The sequence below is a fragment of the Macaca mulatta genome, chromosome 13, assembly GCF_049350105.2.
Source record: "Macaca mulatta isolate MMU2019108-1 chromosome 13, T2T-MMU8v2.0, whole genome shotgun sequence".
Lineage (NCBI taxonomy): Eukaryota > Metazoa > Chordata > Mammalia > Primates > Cercopithecidae > Macaca > Macaca mulatta.
In genome coordinates, this window is record NC_133418.1 from 4,747,862 (window position 1) to 4,770,141 (window position 22,280).

Sequence of the window (22,280 nt, forward strand, 5' to 3'; positions counted from 1 at the left end):
GCTCAAGTGCTGTGCCCTCTCCACTGACCGCCGGGGGCGACGGGGCCCCACCACGGCCTCCCGCTCCTCCCTCCTTCGGCCCGAGGAAGCTCCTTGGAAGGAACTTGTCATTTCCTTCACAGCCCCAAAGATACGTTCCTATTTCTACTTCGCTCTCCACATGGTTTGCCCCCAAAACTGTATCAAGTAACCAGCCCACCGAGTGCACCAAGCTGGGTGCTGGGGACGGGCACGATGCGTGTCCCCGGCCTCATTCCCCGGGGCGCTCCTAAAAAGCCTGCCCCTGACCCGCCAGGCTTTCCGGATCGGACTGAAGACAGCTTGCGAACGCCACTCACACCCTTCACAGGCCCCCGGGTCGGGAAGGCGGGAGACAGCGGCCTTCCAGGAGCCCACGGAAGGAGACTCTTGCAGATAACTGAGGCCTACAGACCCAGACTTCGACAGGACCACGGCCTGCCCCAGGGAGGCAGAGACCCTTCTGCACTCACTAGGGACTCTGCAGCCTCTGACCCGTGCCCCGTGGCCCCGAACCCTCAGGAACACCAACACTGTCCTCCACGTTCACAGCCACCTCCCAGGCTCCCGAGGCTGCAGGGTGCTTTGTCCTCCCTGAGCCCTAATCATTGCATCTCTGCTTTGGGTGGGGCTTTGACCTTCACTCCCCTCACCTTCCAAGCTCTGCCTTCCCAGGTCTAGGCAAGGCAGGTGCCATTCCCCATTTATTAAACACCTTCCACACACCGAGCACAGCTGCATCTTGAGTCCACAGGGAAGAGGCTGCAGTTCCTGCTGTCAGGAAATTCAAGTCTTGTGCAGGCAGCAGAAGGCAATGAGAACAGGCCCTGAAGGTGATGGGGCAGCGATGCGGAAAGTGACCTCGGGGCACAGGCTGGGGACTGCGCTTGTGGGAATGCGATGGAGGGCTGGGACATATCCGAGAACTGTGAACAGAACAGGAGTGAGCAGAGCCTTCCTTGGTGTGGGACATGTCTGCCATGTGTTCAGATCACTGAGGAGCCTTTGATCCCCGTCACCTGCCCTGACTTCCCTGGAGGGCACATTCCAGGCGGAGTTGTCTAGAGTGAGTAAGGCTTTGACACCGACCGCAGAGGACCTCTCTGACCCAGTTCTACCCTCCTCCAAAGGTGGTTCTCTGATCTATTCATTGCCATCATCAACCTTCTGGGTCCCAGACAAGCCCCCAGGTCCAGAGGCACTACTGCCAGCCCAAAGCAGGTACGGGGCCCTCCCCCAGCCCTCTGGTCCTTTCACCTGGGCCCTAGCCCTTTGGGTTAGGGGCCTACCAAAGGCCGGCCATTCCTGGAGAGGAAATCGCTGGTCATGTGCGGGCCAGCTGCAGTGGCCTGGACTTTGTCCCAGCCAGCTGGTTGTCAAGCGAGTGTGCAGAGTCAGTTCCCTGCAAGGTGAGCTTCACAGCGGTCAGAGATTGGGAAAGAGCTTGAGGGTGGGGGAGAGGTGGGGCCCCGCTGCACAGGGAAAGGGCTTGAGGGCCGGTGACAGAGCCAGCATGGCCAGCAGCAACCTCATGCCTGAGTGAGGCCAAGATGATGGTACTAGAGAGAAACTCTCCCCACCCCGCCCACACCCCCGCCACTCAAACATCTCACGGATCCAGAGGGGGAACATATGGGTCTTGTTCGCCTTTGGCCAGAGCTGAGAGGTCCTGGCAAAGGGGCTGTGTACTGGGCGGGGACCTGTCAGGAAGGCCCTGTGTGGCCCTGGAAGGGAGTCGGGCTCCTCCTGCACAGTGCCAGAGCACAGCCATCTTTAAGTGATGGTGGCAGCACTCAGTGGACCACCATTGCCTCCCCTGCCCACCCCCACCTGACTGCTGCCCAGCCACCGAGGGCCATCAGTCTTAGCACTGGGCTCCCTGCCAGCCCTGCACACCTTTCTGTTCTCTCTGTTCCTCAAGCAGGAAACCCGGCTTCTCTCGAGCTCACCAGACCTGGCCGTACCTGCCTTCCTCCTGCTCTTTGACCCGTGCACAGAGTCCCCTCCGTTCAGCTCTTGACCAGCTTTGAACATAATCAAACCTTCCGTGCATACAGGATCTATGTCTACCCCATCTCTCTGCCTGAGATAAAAGGTCCCAGGAACTTCTTTCTCTCTCGTGGCCTTGGGCACCATGAGGGCAAGGAGGAAGGTCTCCTGACCGAGCACCAGTCTTCTGCCTCCCCAGCCTCCTCCCTCTTCTCCTGCCAGTAGCCCCCAGTCTCACTGGGAGACCCCTCCTCCACTCTCCATCCGTGAAGCCTTGGAGTCAGCTCTCACCTCCAAGGGAAAAGAGCGAGGCCAGGCCTAAGCCAATGGGTGCATTTTCCCCCTCGGGTCCCAGTGATTGGTGGGGGGTGGGCACATGACCTGATTACCATCGAGGCCCAGGGAGACCTTTGCTGGGAAGGCTGGGAAAGGTGCTCTCTCCTCCGCCATCTCTGAAGCTGCAAAGGTGTCAGTCCTGGAGCTGTTGCTGCCATTTTGCCACTGTGTCCTCACAGTGACATGGAAGGAAGCCCGCAGGGGAAGCCCTGACTGAGGGCCGAAGAGAGAGGAAGCAAAACCTGGGGGGTGCAGCCCTGCAACTGCACCTGAAGCCACCTCCTCCCAATCTCTGGGCTATCTGCTTCTGCGAGCCAGGGGGAGGCAGGGCTCAGCCAGTGCGGCTGAAGTCAAGGTCACAGGGAGGGAGGCCCTGGCAGGGCTCCCAGGGAGGGGCCAGGCACAGGGCCCTGAGCCTTTGGGGTCGTGAGGCCAGATGTGGGGTTACACCAGGGTCGAAGGCCCTTAGAGACATCTCTGCTGGCGGGGCCAACACTGGAGGGCCTCAGCCTGGGCACGCACCCCAGCCCAGCCCCTCCTCCATCTCCTTTCCTCTCCTGAGCTCTCCTGGCTGTGTCCCAGCTCAGGAACACAGCATGTGAAGCCAGGCAGCACTTTTTCCCAGGTTTGAAAAATCACCAAATACAGTAAAACATCCAGAAACTAAAACTAAGGCCCCAAGGAGCCAGGCGCCCGTTAGTTCCTGGCAGCCGACCAGGATTTAGAAATCCTCAAGTTTCTTGCTTTGTGGACAAACTTTCCCAGTAGTAAACTTTCCAAGTAGGTAGAAGTGTGTTCTGGGCAGAGCAAACGGGCCCCAGAGGGGAGGAATCGCTGGCCTCCTCCTTTCTCCCCCACTGCGCCCCCACCCCATTCCCTGCCCACTACAGGGCCTCGTTCCCGCTGCCCCTGCAGATGTGGAAAAAGCGACAAGACACTGGTTGGCAGGGACGACCATCTATCCCATCTGTCCCACCCGATCCCCCATCTGCCCATTGCTTCATTCATTCATTCATTCATTCATTGAAACAAAAAACAACAAAAAATAAGTTGTGCACCCAGCACTGTGCCAGGGAATGGGGATAAAATGTCAGAATACCTGCAAAGCCTTCCCTGGTGGAGCCTATATTTTTTTGGAGACAAGACGTTAATAAATTAAATCCTATGAAAAGTATAAATTTACACCCGATGTCATGATCAGGAAGATGAGGCTCATGGTTTGGTGAGAGCTTTGGGCCAGGCGCATGACGTGGGGACTCCACCAGGGAGCAGCCTTTGAGCTCAGCCTGCAGGATGAGGAGGAAGGGGCTGGGGAAAGCGTTGAGGGGTGGGAGGGAGACAGCACTGCCAGGGGCTGCAGCCAGATCCCAGGCACAAATGCTGGGGAAATGGGAGAGGCCTGCAGGGCAGAGCCACCCCAAAGGTGTTGGCCTCAGCCTGACAGCAGCACGGAGCCACTGAGGAGTATAACTTTAAATTGGTGTTTTGAAAACCCCACTCTGACTGAAACATGGACACCAGGTTGGAGAGGACCCAAGTGGATGCAGAGAAACCAGAAAGGAGGTCATTCTGTTTAGCTATTGTCACACAGCCACTGAGCTACATGTTACAAGGACGGGGCTTGACTGGGCCCGCTACGTGATTCTTGGCATGGTCTCTCATGACTGTTGCAATTAGACAGCGGCTGAGGTGGAAGTCAGTTGATGGTTGGAGTGTTCACGGCCAATAGGCATGAGCTTGAAGCCTCTGGAAGGCACTAACAGGAGAACCATCACAGCTGGACCGGTAGGATTTTGGAGCCAGTCTATACCGTCTCCTGGAGACAATCACTCTCCTTTTGAGAAACAGCCTCTAGCTTTGTTGTTGGGCTTTGGTAAAGACTGAAAACCTAACCATGGGCTGTCAGGCGACCACGTGGTCTGAGCTTCCTAAAACAATCTGTATTGTCTGACCCACCTAGTCATAAGCTGGACGTGCTATCAAGTGGAAGTGGCAGACAAGAGATGGAGCTCAGGCAGTGGGGAGGGGACAGCTAAGCTGCAGGAGCAGGTGGCTCAGGTTCCTTTGACAGCAAGTTCAGTTGCATTGCTTCCTCTCCCTCCATCCCTGCCTGTGGCTTTCTGCATGTTCTTTAGGATCAGTCTACTGAGGAAGAAGAAACTCAAGCAAGACTTATGAATGGATCTGTACAATCGGCTTATGCCACCCAAAAGTAACAAGCTGCAGATGGCAGCCCCACTCAGGGATGACTCTGAAGGGCAGTGGTGAAGGAAGTCCCCCCAGTGGATAGAACTTTGAGCAGTATATTTGGCTGTCTGGAGTAAGGAGATGGTGGAAAGTATGGTGGCAGGAATGGGGTATATGCGTGGTCTCAACTACATGGATTTCCCCGTCTCAAGGTGGACCTGGCTGACGCCACTGCTCAGACTCAGTCTGCCAACAACAGAGACCAGTGGAAAGTCCCTGCTATGGCACCACTCCCCATGGAAACCAGTCAGCCAGCTGGTGCCAGGTTGATTACCCTGGACCTCCTCCACTGTGGAAGGGGCAGAGGTTTTCACCACGGGACACATATTCCCTGCCCAGCATCATCTATGGACTATAAGGAGTGGGAGTGCTTCTCTCGCTAGTACATCTAATAACTCATTTACAGCAGTTTTGTTTCTTGTCCTGGCCACTTTGAGCTCTGCTGGAGATAGTAGTACTCAAAGGGAGAGAGCCTCCCCCAGGAGACAGAGAAGTGAACACTGCTCCCTGGTCACTTTGGGTTCCTTATGCCACTGAATCAACAGGCAAAACAGGAGGGTTGATCCAGTGGCTGCAGTGATGGGTCCTGATGACGAAGGGGAAGATCTGGTTCCAAGGGGAATATGGTTGCTACAATAGACACAAGATTCCAGCGAGTTTCACCAGCGCAAAACTACAGCAAGATCTGGATCTCATGGTCTATATGGTGGGAGCTTCTTCCCTGTATCTTAAGAGTTTGGCTGCTTTTTTTTTTTTTTTTTTTGAGACAGGGTCTCCCTCTGTCCCCCAGGCTGGAGTGCAGTGACATGATCGTGGCTCACGGCAGCCTCAACCTCCCTAGCTCAAGTAATCCTCCCAGCTCAGCCTTCTGAGTAGCTGAGACCACAGATGCACACCACCACGCCTGGCTAATTTTTAAATTTTTTATTGTAGAGACAGGGTCTCACCATGTTGCCCAGGCTGGTCTCAAACTCCTGGGCCCAAGCAATCCTCCTGCCCTGGCCTGCAAACGGCTGGTATTACAAGCGTAAAATACCACGCCCAACTTGGTTACTCTTATACTAAGGTCCTTCCTTAGTCCTTAGAGTTCTCTTTACTTTTTACCAGCCTATCCCTCATGGCTCCAATCCCCTGCCGTAGTTGCTACCTCCTTGTATTAAACTCAGTCTGTTCCAATCCCTGCGTGATTTCTCTCTCCTGATCGGACCTAGACCGATGCACTGTCCTGAGAGCCAGGAAGCAGCTGGGTCACCGATTAGAACCTAGTTGTGATGGACTCTGCACTACACCCCCTCCTCATCCACATGTTGAAGTCCTGACCCCAGGACCCCAGACTGTGACTGGATTTGGTGATAGGGCCTTTAAAGAGGTAATTCAACTAAAATGAGGGCTCTAGGGTGGGCACTGATCCAGCCTGACTGGCGTCCTTATAAGGAGAGATTAGGACGCATAAAGAGACACAAGCACCACGTGTGCACAGAGGGGCAACCATGTGCAGAGGCAGCCAGGAGACAGCGACCTGCAAGCCAAGGAGAGAGGCCTCAGAAGAACCCAGCCCACCGACACCATGATCTGAGACTCCTGGCCTCCAGAACTGAGGTGACAGATTGCGGCTGTTTAAGTCCCCCAGGCTACGGTACTTTTTGCGGCAGCCAGGCAGCCTGACAGCCTAGCTGTGGAAGGAATGCTGGGTCCTTCCCCCATACTCCTCAGAAGTGAATTGCTAGGTTCCGCCCACAAGAAAGGCAATGGACATGGAAGGCTTGTCAAAAAATTTGAGGACATGTTTTTTTTTTGTTTTTTTTGTTTTTTTTTTCTGAGACGGAGTCTCGCTCTGTTGCCCAGGCTGGAGTGCAGTGGCCAGATCTCAGCTCACTGCAAGCTCCACCTCCTGGGTTTACGCCATTCTCCTGCCTCAGCCTCCCGCGTAGCTGGGACTACAGGCGCCCGCCACCTCGCCCAGCTAGTTTTATTTTTTTTTGTATTTTTTAGTAGAGACGGGGTTTCACCGTGTTAGCCAGGATGGTCTCGATCTCCTGACCTCGTGATCCGCCCATCTCGGCCTCCCAAAGTGCTGGGATTACAGGCTTGAGCCACCGCGCCCGGCCTGAGGACATGTTTTTAAATCATCACAGAGGCCACAGTGGGAGTGCGGCCAGCAGGGTCAGATAGCATCTTGGCCTGGGATGGTGGGAAGTCCATCCGTTCAGATGATGTGGGGAGGTAAAGTTGCCAGGATGTGAAGATGCAAATGGGAATAGCGTGAGGAAAAGGCAAAGACTGAATTCTGGCTTGGGGGCTGCTCAGGTGGATGGTCAGGGGATGCCATGACATCCTCTGAGATACAGAAGAAGACCACGTTTGATGTGGAAACATCGTGAGTTCATGTTGAGCTTGTGGTGCCTTTGAGACATCAAAATGAAAGTGTCCCATAGACAGTTGAGTTTATGGAGATGTACACATGTGAGTCTTCTTTCTATAGGTAGCAACTAAACCATCAAGCATGAAAAATGTGGTCTGAGGGATCCTGTTGAGTGAGAAGAGACATAAGTACCATGCTTTGAGAGGCGGCAACATTTACAGGTTGGATGGAGGAGAGTGAGTCTGAAGAATGACTGAGATAGAGGAAGAAAATTCAAGACAATGTGATATGACAGAAGACCTATCAATGGAGACTATGTTTGGCTGCAAGGAACAGGGATTCAGAATAATGGGAGCTTTTAATACCATAGATTTTTTTTCTCTCTTGCATAAAAGGCCAACAGAGCATTGTTTGGCATTGGTTTGGCAGCTCAACAATCCTCAGGGATCCAGATCCTAGCTCCGGTAACCTGTCACCTCAAAGCCAGAGATGGCCCTTCATGCTCCAGCCATCACATTCACATTTCAGCCAGTAGAAAGAAAGAAGGGTGAAGAGTAAGGGCCTGCTGATTCTTTTTAAATAATTCCTTTAACTCCCAAATTTTCTGTTTAGATCTCGCTAATCAGACTAACTCTCATGGTCTCATGTAGCCTCAAAGCGTGACTGAGAAATGAATCTCTCTATTGTAGGCAGCCACGTATCTAGCAAATAAATGGGGTTTTACTGCTAAGGAAGAGGGAAAGAAAGGATACTGGAAGGCAACCAGTCACCTCTGCTGGGAAGCCACGGGAAGGCAGTATTTAAAGCACGGGGAAATGGCCCAGAGAGGCCAAGAGTGCTTAGAGGTAACGATAAAAAGTGTCGTTTGAGCTGGGCGTGGTGGCGGATTCCCCTGTAGTGCCAGCTACTTGGGAGGCTGAGGCAGGAGAATCGCTTGAACCTGGAGGCGGAGGTTGCAGTGAGCCGAGATCGCGCCACTGCACTCCAACCTGGGCGACAGAGCGAGACTCCATCTCAACAACAACAAAAGTGTCTTTTGGTCTGAGCACCATGGATATCACTGGGGACTTAAGTAAGACATGTTTCAGTGGAAGGATGGGGGCACAGGTCAGATCCGGATGAATGAGGAATGAATGGGAGACAAGGAATCAAAGTGAAGATTCATATGGGAAGGAAGCTCCTGTGGGAGACCTTCCGAGGAATGTTGGTGAGCGATGTGGGAGGGGCAGCTGGAGGGAAGTGGGGCCAAAGAGCAGTTTTTTTTTTTTTTTTTTTTGAGACGGAGTCTAGCTCTGTTGCCCAGGCTGGAGTGCAGTGGCCGGATCTCAGCTCACTGCAAGCCCCGCCTCCCGGGTTCACGCCATTCTCCTGCCTCAGCCTCCCGAGTAGCTGGGAGTACAGGCGCCCGCCACCTCGCCCGGCCAATTTTTTTTGTATTTTAGTAGAGACGGGGTTTCACCGTGTTAGCCAGGATGGTCTCGATCTCCCGAACTCGTGATCCGCCCGTCTCGGCCTCCCAAAGTGCTGGGACCACAGGCTTGAGCCACCGCGCCCGGCCCAAAGAGCAGTTTTGCTTCGATTTGTTTGAGACAGAGAGATCCGAGCAGGCGGGAAGACGTGCTGAAGAGGCAGAGTCCTGCTCAAGAGGAATACGGGGTAAGTCTCAGTGCAAGGCAACCACGGTGCAGGGGCTCCTGCACAGGACTTGAGGCCTGGGAAGGAGGACGCTCCTCATCAGCGGGGCTAGCACACGGCAGGTGCAGGTGTGGAGGGTCTGAGGGCATAGGAGTAGGAAATGCCAAGTGAGGGCTTCTGTTTTCTCTGTGAAACATGCGAGTTACCAACCAGAGCAAGGGAGAGGCAGAGAGAGGAGCAAGCTGCCTGTGGGGCTGGGCGTGCATTGAGGCAGTGACAAGGAATTCATGGCAAAACCAACCCACATCATAATGGTAGCCACGGAGAAAGCAGGGGTCAAAAGCTTTTATTTCCTCTCTGATTATTCAGTCACAATTGTCAATGGAAGAAGTCACAAAGTGTAGAAATTTAGCCAGGAGAGTTTTATCTCTTAGAAAGGGTTGCCACTTGCAGGCTGGCCATCCCACAGGTGGGGAAACGTGGCCTTTAGCAGAAACCAAAAGCAGGCACTTCAGAGGAAAAAGCGGCGAGGCTAAGGCGTATGCCCAAAGACAGGAACTATACATACATATTCAGTAAGTTATATGAGAGCCTTATGAATATTTATGAGGGGACCCTAACACATGCAACTGAATAACCCTGTGTGTTGCATAAAATCCGTGCTCACTTTGGGGTGGAAACGTAACATTAAATGCCTAAAGTTAGCCTCTAAGGGTCAAAAGGTAAAAGTTAGAACATTAGCCAGGCACAGTGGTGTGCGCCTGTGCTCCCAGCTACTTGGGAGGCCGAGGTGGGAGGATGGCTTGAGCCCAGGAGGCAGAGATTGCAATGAGCCAATATCATGCCACTGCACTCCAGCCTGGGCAACAGAGCCAGACCTGCCTTTAAAAAAAAAAAAAAAAAAAGAACACAAAGGTACTCACTGCACAGCCTCTATAATCTGGTCAGAACCAGCCCACAGTCAGTGGTGTCTTATCAGGAGAAAACTACTGAAGTCAGTCTCTTGTTCAGTCAAACCTATACTTATGCTTTGTGGAGTGGAGTCTGGAGGCATCAGTTAGCATCTGGCAGTTGGTGAGTTAGAACATTTATTCTTTTAGTGTAGGGGTATGTGACTTTTGCCTGGCATGGCCTTAGTCTTATTTATAATTTAATAATTTATAAGCCACAAAGAGTATATTCTGTCAGTCTTATGATCTCTGTTTCACCACCCTGGATTTGTCCACCATCCATTTGGACACCACCCTGGATTTGTCCAGCTCTCCACCATCTCTTGTCCTAGGTACAAGCAGTTTCTCCAAGGATGTGTCTACACCCAAGCAACCACTGGACTGTTTCCTGTCACTACACATTCATTTGCATTTCTAGTGTACTGTAGTCCCTTCTTATCCATGGTTTTGCTTTCTGAAATTTCAGTTACTCAAGGTCAACCATGGCCCAAAAATATTAACTGGAAAATTCAGCAATAAGCAATTCCTAAGTTTTAAATTATGTGTTGTTCTGTGTAGTGTGATGAAATCCTGCACTATCCTGCTCCATCCTACCTGGGACAGGAATCATTCCTCTGTTCAGCTTTTCCATGACGTCTGCCCTCCCTGCCCCTTAGTCACCAATAAGCTGGCTCCGTGATTAGATCCACTGTTGTGGTACCGCAGTGCTTCTGTGCAAGGCACCATCATCTGACTTCATAATGGCCCCAAAGCAAAAGGGGAGTGGTGCTGGCAATTCCGATATGCCAAAGAGAAGCCTTCCTTTAAGTGAAAATGGGAACACTCCTGACTTAAGAAAACAAAAATCACATGATGAGGTTGCTAAGATCTACAGAAAGAACGAATCTTCTATCCATGAAATTGCGAAGAAGGAAAAAGAAATGTATGCCAGTTTTGCTGTCACACCTCAAACTGCAAAAGTTATGGCTACAGGGTGTGAGAAGTGCTTAGATAGGATGGAAAAAGCATTAGATTTGTGGGTAGAAGACGTGAACAGAAACATATTCTGATTGACAGCAACTGTGTAGCACCAGATTAACTTCATCTGGATTAAATTTGATCACTGGTATGTATGTATAGGAAAAGATATGGCAGATGTAGTGTTTGGTACTATCTGAAGTTTCAGGCATCCTCTAGGGGTCTTGGAAAGTACCCCCCAAGGATACTCGATCCAAATGAAGTAATTCCATACATACTCATTTTTAATCTACCTTTTTCACTCTAATTATCTTGATCTAGATCCATGTTGCATCAACAACTTGTCCCTTTTTATTGCTGAGTATTCCCTAGTGTGGCCACACACACTGTTTACACATTCACCTGTTAATGGAAAACCAGGTGGTTTCCAGTTTGGAGATTTTGTTAAAAGGCTGCTGTGAACATTTATGTATAAGTCGTTGCATGAGCATATTTTTTTACTTCTCAGGTAATTACTATAAAACAAAAAAAAACAAATCTGAATTATGCAAGGAGAGAATTTATTCTAAAGGACTGTTGTGGGGGTGTGGTGGTGATCATTGCAACAGGGAAATGCTGCAGTGCCCACTGGCAGCCTTCCCATATGATCTGCAAGTGTCTCAGAGGGTAGGCAAGTGGCTGATCTTGTATAGGGAGGCGTAAACGAGGCTACAAAGAACTGTTATGGGAAAGTGGGCTGAGCAAGAGGGTCACCATTGAGCAGGTCTTACCCTGCAGACAGCCTGTTCTCAGGAGGGACCCTCAGGAGGGCTGTGGGTTGGCACAAGCTGCAGGTGGGCCAAAGCTCAACGGCCTGGAAAAGGAGAGAATCCGAACCAAGGTTTGCTTACAGGCATTTTGTTCTTATTGATCTGTAGGGACAAGCAGTTCAGCTAATCATTTGTGATGTCAAGACTGGGAATTTAGAGGGTCTGTGTCTGGCCTGGTCAGAGATAAACAAGGGAGCATCTGGGAGTCTTATCCAAGTTATATGGGAAGTCACTGGTTCTTTCCAGTAGGGTGTAATCTGGAACAAAAGAGTGGAGGAATTCCTTAACCTTCACTATTTCTAGGAGCAAAGGGCTAAGATAAAATTCAGTACTGTGAAGAGTCAGGATTGAAATGGCTAAATCATACAGTAGGTGTATGTTTAACTCTCTTCATACACTGCCAAATGGTTTTCGATCCTGGTGGTACTATTTTATAATCCCATCAGCAGTGTACAGGAATCCCAGGTCCTCCACATTCTTGCCAATACTTTTTATAATCAGTCTTCTTTGTCCATTCTCGTAGGTATAGGTGTGAGAAGGTGTCACATTGTGCTTGTATCTGCATATCCTTAATGATTAATGATGTTGAGCATCTTTCCATGTCCTAATTTTCTATCTGTGTATCTTCTTTGGTGAACTGTCTGTTCAAATATTTTGTCCATTTAAAAAACTGAATTGTTTGATTTTATCTATTGATTTTTAAGTGTTCTTTCTATATTCTGGATACAAGTCTTTTATCAAATACAGCCTTTGCACATATTTTCTTCCAGGCTGCACCTTAGCTTTTCAGAAAGCCTTTGGGAGCTATGGCTTAGTGCAACGGTTGTGCCAGGTTCTCCTCAGCGATCCCCCTGATCACAGCCACCCCCATAGGTTCTCTTTCTTTCTTTTCTTTCTTTCCTTCTTCTTTTCTTTTTTTTCTTTTCTTTTCTTTCTTTTTTGAGACGGAGTCTCCCTCTGTCGCCCAGGCTGCAGTGCAGTGGCGCGATCTGGGCTCACTGCAAGCTCCGCCTTTCGGGTTCACACCATTCTCCTGCCTCGGCCTCCCGACAGGTGTCCACCAACACGCCCGGCTACTTTATTTTTATTTTTAGTAGAGACGGGGTCTCACCGTGTTAGCCAGGATGGTCTCTATCTCCTGACCTCGTCATCTGCCCGCCTCGGCCTCCCAAAGTGCTGGGATTACAGGCGTGAGCCACCGCGCCCAGACACAGGTTCCATTTCTATATCTGTGGTTACCTTCTGCAAGCTAGGCCGAAGTCCCAAGCTCCAGACCCATGTCTCCGACTGCCCACCGTTCAATGCCCTTTCGATGTCCCATGCAAATCGGAGCTCACCATCCTCTCCCCAGACCCGCTGCTCCTCCAGAAGCCCCGTCTCCATGAACGGCCCTGCACCTACCGGGCTAGAGACCCAGGAGTCGGCCTTGTACCTCCTTCCTTCTCACTTCCACCTCCTGTCATCCAGAGCTGTCAGTTCTTCCTCCTGAACATCTCTGAACACTCACCTTCTCCGCCACCCACCACAGCACCATTGTTCTCACCTGCACCACCCACCCAGACACCTTTCCTTAGACGGGTGGCCAGAGAAAAACTTCTCAAATAGAAGTCGGGCCATGGCACGCCAGTGAGGACCTTCCAGCGGTCTCCTGTGCACTTACACAAGGTCCAGACTCCTTCGTGGGGCAAATCAAGCTCTTGACGATCTGGTCCTTGAGTAATGTGGGGAGCCTCTTGCCCACAGCCCCTCACACTCTTCAAAGCCGGCAGCTGAAGAGCCGAGCTATGGCTGTCTGTGGAGTTCGTCCGCCGCTCCCTGCACGCCCGCCCTCTGCAGGGGACGGAGCCCCGTTTCCCCACCTGCGCCCAGCGGCGCTGCCGAGAGTGGCTGGGAAACGCCGGGCTTCGGCGTCAGGAGCGCCAGCTCCACTGCTCACCGCCTGTCACTCTGGGAAAACAGCTCTGGCGCCAGGCTCCCCGCAGGTAAAACGGGGGCAGTCATCCCTCCCCTCCTCAACCACACCCGTCAGAATCAGAAGCCACAAATCATTCTCCGCCACCCAGCACCTGCCTCGGTCTCCTCCACCACTTTCCCCACCGATGGGAAGACGGGAACGTGCCAGGCCCAGAACAGGCCCAGACTGGATGAGGCCAGCGAAGCGCCCAGGGACAAACGTTCGGGCAGCGCCCACTCTCGGGCTCCGGCAAGTGCAGAGTCGCTCCGAGAGCCACCGTCTCCAGAAGACGCGGCAGGCGCCGGGCTGTGACTGGAGACCGAACACCCCCGGAGCCGCCCGCCCCGCGCTGGGCCCGCGCTTCCGGGATTGGGGCCCCTCCGGCGGCGGCTGCCTGTGACGTCACAGGACGCGCCCGCTTCTCGCTCCGGTGATCTGGGCCAGCGGCCCTGGGTTCGCGCGGCTGTATTTCCCCGGCTGGCTGCGGTCACTGGTGTCGGTGCTCAGGCGCGCGCCGCCCTTGACCTCCGGCCCCGCGAGCGCTAACTCAGCGCAGGAGGACCGGCCTCCGCCGCCAGGTAGGAGAGCCTGGCTGGTTCAGGCCAGAAGGGTGTCCGTGGCGCGGGTCTCCCGCGGAGCGCAGAACTGGGACCGGATTCCCAGCCGCTTCTGACCACACCGACGGGGCAGACCTTTCTGAGCGCTCACTAACTGCAGGGTACGGAGATGGGCATGTGAGAACCTAGGGGACCGGCATGGGGGTTCCCGGCGAGTGAACGGTGGTTTGGGATCCGACGTGCACACCCGTGTCTCAGGCTTTGTTTGATGGAGGCTGCTTTTTCCACCTCATGTCGCCGCCCCTTTGCTTACAGACTCTTGCAGAATTGGACTGAGCTCGGGCCGTGTGACATAGTGGTTGTTGCAGAAGCCCCAGGGCCACTTTTTGACTGGCACCTTGGGCACCTGACGTCGTCCCCTTCGAGCCTCAGTGTCCTCTTCTGTAAAGGGAGGGCGCGCTACCTGAGGGGACCGCTGTCAGGTTGGAATGAACCTGCATGTGTGTGTCACCTGGGAAGGGAACAGGCAGTGGGGCCTGGGGTTCTCCTGGAGAGCTGGTAACCAGCCTTGTCCCTGAGGCAACAGCCAGAGGGCGCCTGTAGTTTCATTTTATGAAGTATAGCAGGATAAAATACAAGCCTGGACCACTTCCCATGTGGTGTGCAAGGAACTGTTGATGGGGAAAAGGGCCTTGGGCTATAGTCCTAGGAATTTCGGGGATCCTGATGATGGCTCTGGGATCCTCGTCTCCTGGATCCTGCGTTTTTCTCTGCAGGCTCTGATGCTGGTGTCTGGTAGAAGAAGGCTGCTCACAGCTCTGCTGCAGGCTCAGAAGTGGCCCTTTCAGCCCTCCAGAGACATGAGACTAGTACAGTTCCAGGCACCCCACCTGGTGGGGCCTCACTTGGGCCTGGAGACAGGCAATGGTGGAGGGGTTATCAACCTCAATGCCTTTGACCCCACACTCCCGAAGACGATGACACAGTTCCTAGAGCAGGGAGAGGCCACCCTCTCAGTGGCAAGAAGGTAAGTAAGTGGGCAGCATCGCCCTGAAGCAGCTGCCCTGGTCCCCCCGCACCCTCCCACCGCATTCCCGTTCTGGGAAACAGCACCAGCAGGTAGCTCTTTGGCAAGGGAGCAGAGTAACCCCACCTTTTATTTCTCACCTGTTCTCTTAAAAGATTCTTAGAAATCTTATGTAATAACATCTTCAGTTTTCAGAGGAGAAAACTGAGGCCTAGGGGAGGGGATTAACAATTTCAAGGCCATACATTTGGTGCTGGAACCAGGACTCTCTATTTCATCACACTGCCTCCTCTGGGAATGAAGTCCTGGACTGACTGACGGGTCTGGGCTAGGGTGTCCTAAAAGGCATCTTATGCAGCTGGGGGAGTGATAGAGACTCCCAGCTCCTACAAGGAGATGACTGCAGGGAGGTTTTTTACAAGACAGTTCCTGGGTTTGGACTAGATTAGGTGAGAGCGTCCCTGAAGCCTGGACCCCTACAGAATCTGGTCTAAGGAGCTGATGAACAATAAATTAAAAACATGTTAAGATATCGTTTTCATCTATTAAAATAGGAAAAAATACAAATGTTTCACGGCTCACAGTATTAACAGTATGTTCCCATATTGCCATATTCTGCAAAGATGAGAAACCTCCATGTCCCTCATTAGGGACTTGGGTATATCTCTATACAGCAGTAACATGCAGCCACAAGCAATAAGGAGGACGCCCTCTAGGTATTGTTACATATTGTTAAGGAGAGATCTCCAAAACCAGTTGTTTTTGTCAAAAGTGTAAAGATTGGTGCTGTCATGTGCATACAAAAGGCTGGGAGAAGAATATCCATAGAGTAGCTGCGAAGAGCCAGGGGAACAGGGGAACCAGAAGGGGAACGGGAGGCCTTTCTGTGTATTCCAGTTTGTATCTTTTACATGGACATGAGTTACCGAAGCGGGAGCGGAAATCAACACTGGAAAAATAAAAGCCCTGCTCTGGTATCAAAGGACGATAGCTCGGCTTGATTTTCATACTGACTCCGATGGTTGATAGAGCTAGGAAATATATTTCAAAAAGCAAAACCTGTAGCTGCTGCAGGATCTGCCCAACCTGCCGGGATTGCTGACCTGTTCCCAGCCAGACCCTCTCACCTGCTGTGGTCTCTACAGAGCCTTGGCTGCCCAGTTGCCAGTTCTCCCACGGTCGGAGGTAACCTTCCTGGCTCCAGTCACACGGCCAGATAAGGTGGTGTGTGTGGGCATGAATTATGCGGACCACTGCAAAGAACAGAACGTGCCCGTGCCCAAGGAGCCCATCATCTTCAGCAAGTTTGCCAGCTCCATCGTGGGGCCCTATGATGAGGTGGTCCTCCCACCAGAGAGCCAGGTCAGTGCCTCCCCACGCCCTCCCTCGTCCCTGAGCCATCACAAGGGCGTTCTGAGCTCAGTGTTCAGCCTGCTGGAGCCAGCTCTTGCTCAGTAGCTCTTGCTCAGCAGAAACTCTAGGGGATTATACACTCAGTAATAACGGTGGCCTTGGGAAAAAAAGTTAATGTGCGTGTTTTCCTGATTACAAAAGCAATACACCTTCACTGTAGGTAAAATGGAGACAAACATTTAAAAATTACGTCACCCGTAATCCCACTGCCCAGGGCTTGTAATATTAATGTTTTTCTGTCTGTCTTCCCAGTGTTTCTCCACTCCTGCATATGTTTATACTGTACATACACTTATCTTTTACTTAAGACTCCATCAGGAGCATTTTTTCATGCCATTAAATATTCTCCCTGACATATTTAGGTTACCACGGAGTTTGTTATATAGGTTAGTTTACTCCCGATTACCTTATTGCTGGATACTGTTTCTAGTTTTTGGCTTCTATAAATAAATGTTGCAATAAACATCCTTATATAGAAAAGGCTTTGCATGTCCATTAATACATTATTATTTCCTTTGAATAAACCCTTAGAATTTAAATATGTCATAGTATAGGCAGTATTTCAAAACTTTTGAAAAATTCTGCCAAATGGCCTTTTAAAAGATCGTAAAAGCAACTCACACATCCACCAGTAGTGTATATACCCTTATTAACACTGGTTACTTTTTCTCTCTGATTTTTATTTTAGAAATGTCTTGGAAATTATAGAAAAGCTAGGAAAGTAACATAGTGAACGCTCAGATAACTTTTCCATCTGATTTCATTGTAAACATTTGGTCATATTTCATTTTTCTCCCTTGCCTTCTCCCTGCCCTCCACATGGCAAACATTCACTTTTTTTTTTTTTGTTTTTTGCAGGGGGTGGGGTGAAGGAGACCTTTTAAAACACATTGGGAATATTAAGACAATTTCGTGAGAAAAACTTAAATAGGCATCTCCTAAGAATAAGGACAGTGGCTGGCATGACCATCCCACCATTATCACTACCAAGAAAATTAACTTGAATAATATTTAGTATAAAATCCAGTTGCCCCAATTCCCAATCAGAAGTACTGCTGACTGCCCCAAAGGTAACTTTTAATTTGCTTACTTTTTTTATTGCTCCTTGATCAACCAAGGCCACACACTGTATTGTTTTATCTCTTTAGTGGTTTCAATCTAGGACAGGGTTCCATAGACCTTTTCTTAAAGGGCTGTTTTAGTCTGTTCTCACACTGCTGATAGACATACCTGAGACTGGGCAATTTACCAAAAAAAAAAAGAAGTTTAATTGGACTTACAGTTCCACGTGGTTGGGGAAGCCTCAAAATCATGGCAGAAGGCAAAGAGGAGCAAGTCACATCTTACGTGGATAGCAGCAGGCAGAAAAGAGCTTGTGCAGAGAGACTCCCATTTTTAAAACTGTCAGATCTCGTGAGACCCATTCACTGTCGTGAGAACAGCGTGGGAAAGACCCGCCCCCAGGATTCAGTCATCTCCTACCGGGGCTTCCCAAAATATGTTGGAATTATGGGAGCCACAAGATGAGATTTGGGTAGGGACACAGCTAAACCATATCAAGGGCCAATTAGTAAATATTAGGCTTTGAGTGTCAGATGGTCTCTTTTGCAGCAATTCAACTCTGCTCTTGTAGTGTGAAAACCACCAGGGACGATACAGAAATGAATGGTGGGTTTCCATTCAAACTGTTACAGCAGACAGTGAGCTGGCCATAGTTTGCCAACTCCTGATCTCAAACATGCTCCCTGCCCTTTCCTTGAAGAATCCAGTTGTCTCATAGCGTGTTTCACACCCTGGGTTTGGTTGTTTCTTCATGATTAGTGTCAGGGTAAGCATTTTTATCAAGAGGTCTACAAAGATGTTATACATTTCCCATTGCATCCCACTGGGAGGCTCATGTCAGTGGTCCCAGAATTTGACCACTTGGTTTAGCTGACATTGACTAGGTCCCTCCATTGGGAAGACGCATTTCCATTTTTGTAATTAATAAGCAGTCTATGAGTGGTAGTTTGAGATCACATAACTATCTTACTGCCCCATAGCTTCTCATCCAGGGATCCTGTGGTCATCCTGACTGAATCCATTATTGCATTGGGGGTTAGAGAACAATGACCTATTTTTTTTTTTTTTTTTTTGAGACGGAGTCTCGCTCTGTTGTGCAGGTTGGAGTGCAGTGGCATGATCTTAGCTCACTGCAACCTGTGCCTCCTGGGTTCAAGTGATTCTCCTGCCTTGGCATCCCGAGTAGCTGGGATTACAGGCGTGTACCACCACACCTGGCTAATTTTTGTATTTTTAGTAGAGACAGGGTTTCACCATGTTGGCCAGGCTGGTCTTGAACTCCTCACCTCAGGTGATCCGCCCGCCTCGGCCTCCCACAGTGCGGGGATGACAGGCGTGAGCCACCGTGCCTGGCCAAGATCAATGACTCTTCTCAATCATGCCTTCTGTTTTTATTGGCTGGCATTCTTCTATGAAGAAAAGCTGCCTCTCCTCTTTTTATTCCTGTGTCTTCAATATCACTGTGAATTCATGATTTTTGTTTTTACTCAATTGTTTGTAATTCATCATTTACATTCTTTAGGTGACCTCAGTTTGGCCAGTGAGGGGCCTTCAAGTTGGCTCCATTCCCATCACTTTTTGTATATCCTAGCTTTTTGACCAAGATGTTCTAGTCTTACCATGTACTGTCTGTCTTGGACCTGGAATTAGCCATTTCCCCGAGGAACCCGGTGCTTTTTAATGGAGAGTGGTATTAGAGACCAACATCTGGGTGTCAGGTGTACTCATACCAACTGGTTATTATCAGAAAGAGCTGCCAATTTCCAAATTATATCTATTTTGTAGTTGTATTTTATGGATTATGGGAGAGGCTGAGCATATTTTCATGTTTTCTGGCCATGTCCATTGCCTTTTTGTGAATTGCTTACTCAAGTCCTTTGTGGGATGTCAATCTTTTTCTTACTAAAGTGAGTTAATAACATTACAGCATTTAGAATAGTCCCTGACATACAGTAAGGTTACATATTGCTGGAGGATATTACTTCGTATTTATTCTTTGTTAAAAGTATCCAGAGTAACTTTTAAACTCAGTGCGCTGGACACATGTTGCTCTTCTGCAGTCAACGTGGGGAGAGGACCTGTGCCTGCATCCCGTGATGCTGTCTGCCACTGCCCAAAATGTATGGGTCTGCAAGTCACACCTCCCTTGTCATTCACTTGGCTCTGCTTCGTGGTGATGGCAAACATGGGCTGGCACCCAAGCCCTAATGACAGAGGTCCAGGCCCTTCAGCACCGTGTGCAGCCTCTCAGCATGGACAATGGGCCCCGAAGTCACTGCAGCTCACTGTTCCTCTCCCACTCTACAGGAAGTAGATTGGGAAGCAGAGCTGGCCGTGGTCATTGGAAAGAAAGGCAAGCATATCAAGGTGAGGTGGAAAGGTGGGGCTCCCAGGCCAGAGTGTAGCAGAGGCCCCAGCTCCTGCCTCTCCCAGTGCTGACCTCTCACCAACACACAGTGCCAGCTGTCCCTGACCCTGGGAAGCGGTCAGCCTCCTTGCTCCCTGACACTGCCTTGCCCTTCACCCACCTTTGGCTGGTCCTGGCTACTAACACGGGATAACAGCTTAGAGATCCTTTGCCGAAGGTGTTGGTGTTACCCGTGATCTAACCTCCTGTATGGCCACATCCCCTGCCCCATAGGCCACAGATGCCATGGCCCACGTGGCCGGCTTCACTGTGGCCCATGACGTGAGTGCTCGTGACTGGCAAATGAGACGCAATGGGAAACAGTGGCTGCTGGGGAAAACCTTCGACACCTTCTGCCCTCTGGGCCCTGCCTTGGTGACCAAGGACAGTGTAGCAGGTAGGTCCCTGGTCCCTGCCCCCTTGTACCTACCATTGCACAGATGAACACCATTCCAGGGAGGAGTGTGGGTTCAGGTACATGCGGTGCCTGCCCTCCCTGGCCACCCTTTCACTGCTGACTCCACACAGGGCAAGTCTCTTACCCTCAGCCATGAATTCTCCCATGGACTTCCTTCCCAAGCCCCCTAGAGGGAACACAACTGCAGAGGATGTGAAACTGCAGGAAGTAAATGACAACACTGAGCTGATGGGTGGATCAGGCTTCCTGTGGCTGCCGCCATCTGAAACAATCTAAGTTGAGCATCATGGAGCATAGTTATCACAAGGCCCTGGCATCTTCCACAGTACAGGACATGAGAGCCCGTGTGACTCACTCAGCCATTGTGGAAACAGAACAGCACCGACCACATACAGTGAGGAGACAGCGCCAGGACGGGGGCAGTGCCCCAGAGCGTAGAGCGCAGCCTCTTAACACAGCCGCCCACAACTGTGGTGGAGATGGGGGGAGGTGTCCATGTGGGCCAGCCATGCCAGGATGCCAAAGACCCCATTACCTCACAGCACCCCATGCAGAGTCCTTAGTAAAGTTAAATTGTGTTTCAGCTGCTCTACTTAAGGGGAGTAGAACACTAAGACCACCACCAACAGTTGAAAGTGCTGGTTAGCCAGGATGTTCTTACACTAATCCATCCCCTGCCATCTTCCATTACATGAGGCTTCACTGTCCTGGCTAGAACTATTACCTCACTGCTTTATAGATGCTAAGTCTTTTTTTTTTTTTTTCTTTTGGAATGGTCTTACTGTGTCACCCAGGCTGGAGTGCAGTGGCCCAGTCTCAGCTCACTGAAGCCTCAATGTCCAGGGTTCAAGCGATCCTCCCGCCTCAGCCTCCTGAGTCGCTGGGACTACAGGCATGCATCACCACGCCTGGCTAATGTTTTTATTATTTTTTATAGAGACAAGCACTCACTATGTTCCCCAGCCTGGTTTTGAACTCCTGAGCTTAATCAGTCCTTGCCTGCTTTGACCTCCCAGAGTGCTGTGATTACAGGCGTGAGCACCAGGCTTGGCCCTACCCAGGAGGCATTTTTGTATCTACAGGTGTCATCCGATGCTGTAGACAGATGCCCTTTTTTTTTCAAGGCAAAAACCGAGCCATTTTTCTCTCCCTCTTCAGAGTCTGGAACATCCTCTCAACTCAGCCCTGTGACTACTGCCGGGTGCTCTTGGCGGGGATGCAGGGAGGCCTGAAAAGGCCAATGTCTATACAGAAAGTTCTAACGTAAAGCACTGAGTCAATGTGGGCACAAAGCCCTTTCACCTGGCAAGTCACAAAGCTCCGCTACAGTTTTGTTTATGAAATACTGGGGGGCTTAAGGGGGGAAAGGGATAACCCCAAGGTACCATCTTTGCATTTCAGATCCACACAACTTAAAGATCTGCTGCCGAGTGAACGGGGAAGTGGTCCAGAGCAGCAACACCAACCAGATGGTATTCAAGACGGAGGACCTGATAGCCTGGGTCTCCCAGTGAGTGCCAGGGCCTGTCCTGCCAGTCCCACTCCATCCGCCCACATGTGGAGGCTGAGCTGAGCCCTCCACCCTTGGCTGTGACCACCTCAGCCAGCCCCTGGTCTCACCGGGTCCTTTGGCTTTGCTCCAGGTTTGTCACCTTTTACCCAGGGGATGTCATCCTGACTGGGACCCCCCCAGGTGTCGGTGTATTCAGGAAACCTCCTGTCTTTCTCAAGGTAGGTTAGCGAAAAGGAAAGAGAGCAAGGGCCCCGAAGGCCTGGCAGGCTTGGCTCAGACCTGAGAAGTACAAGCTTGTGTGGATGTGCGTGTGTCTGACGGAAGGGCTGACACCCTCATGGCCTGCTCTGTTGCAGAAGGGGGATGAAGTCCAGTGTGAGATTGAAGAACTAGGTGTCATCATCAACAAGGTGGTGTGATGGCTCCTGCACAGGCCCTGGACATAGGATGGGGGCATCTGCTCCCACTCAGCCTAGCCCAGGGAAAGGCCCAGTGACAGGTATGGGCAGGTGCCGGCCCTGAAGCCGCCTCTTCTGGGTAGAAGGGAGGAGGACAGAGCTCTCTTCAATAAATTTGTCAGGCCAAAGCAGCAGCTTGGCTTCTGCTGTTTGTCTTCTTTTGGGCTT

The 22,280-nt window shown here is 51.0% G+C and overlaps 1 protein-coding gene across 2 annotated transcripts; it reads left to right on the forward strand.

Moving 5' to 3' along the window:
* The first annotated feature begins 13,661 nt into the window (after positions 1-13,661).
* Positions 13,662-22,246, forward strand: LOC704637 (oxaloacetate tautomerase FAHD2A, mitochondrial). 2 transcript variants are annotated; one of them, XM_077958803.1, is made up of 8 exons: positions 13,662-13,975; positions 14,591-14,841; positions 15,987-16,203; positions 19,624-19,683; positions 19,958-20,120; positions 21,543-21,651; positions 21,785-21,872; positions 22,011-22,246. In XM_077958803.1, the coding sequence occupies exons 2-8, from the start codon at positions 14,597-14,599 to the stop codon at positions 22,071-22,073; spliced, it is 945 nt and encodes a 314-aa protein (XP_077814929.1). In that variant the 5' UTR covers positions 13,662-13,975; positions 14,591-14,596; the 3' UTR covers positions 22,074-22,246. The 2 variants fall into 2 exon arrangements, with proteins under 2 accessions (XP_077814929.1, XP_002808091.3); XM_002808045.4 differs by having other exon boundaries at positions 13,662-13,835.
* Positions 22,247-22,280: the final 34 nt, after the last annotated feature.

Bases quoted from the DNA above. Each gene is read 5' to 3' on its own strand.
- LOC704637 (XM_077958803.1), top strand. From the start codon at position 14,597: ATGCTGGTGTCTGGTAGAAGAAGGCTGCTCACAGCTCTGCTGCAGGCT. The intron at 20,121-21,542 runs GTAGGTCCCTGG...TTTGCATTTCAG, and splicing joins GACCAAGGACAGTGTAGCAG to ATCCACACAACTTAAAGATC. The intron at 21,873-22,010 runs GTAGGTTAGCGA...GCTCTGTTGCAG, and splicing joins AACCTCCTGTCTTTCTCAAG to AAGGGGGATGAAGTCCAGTG.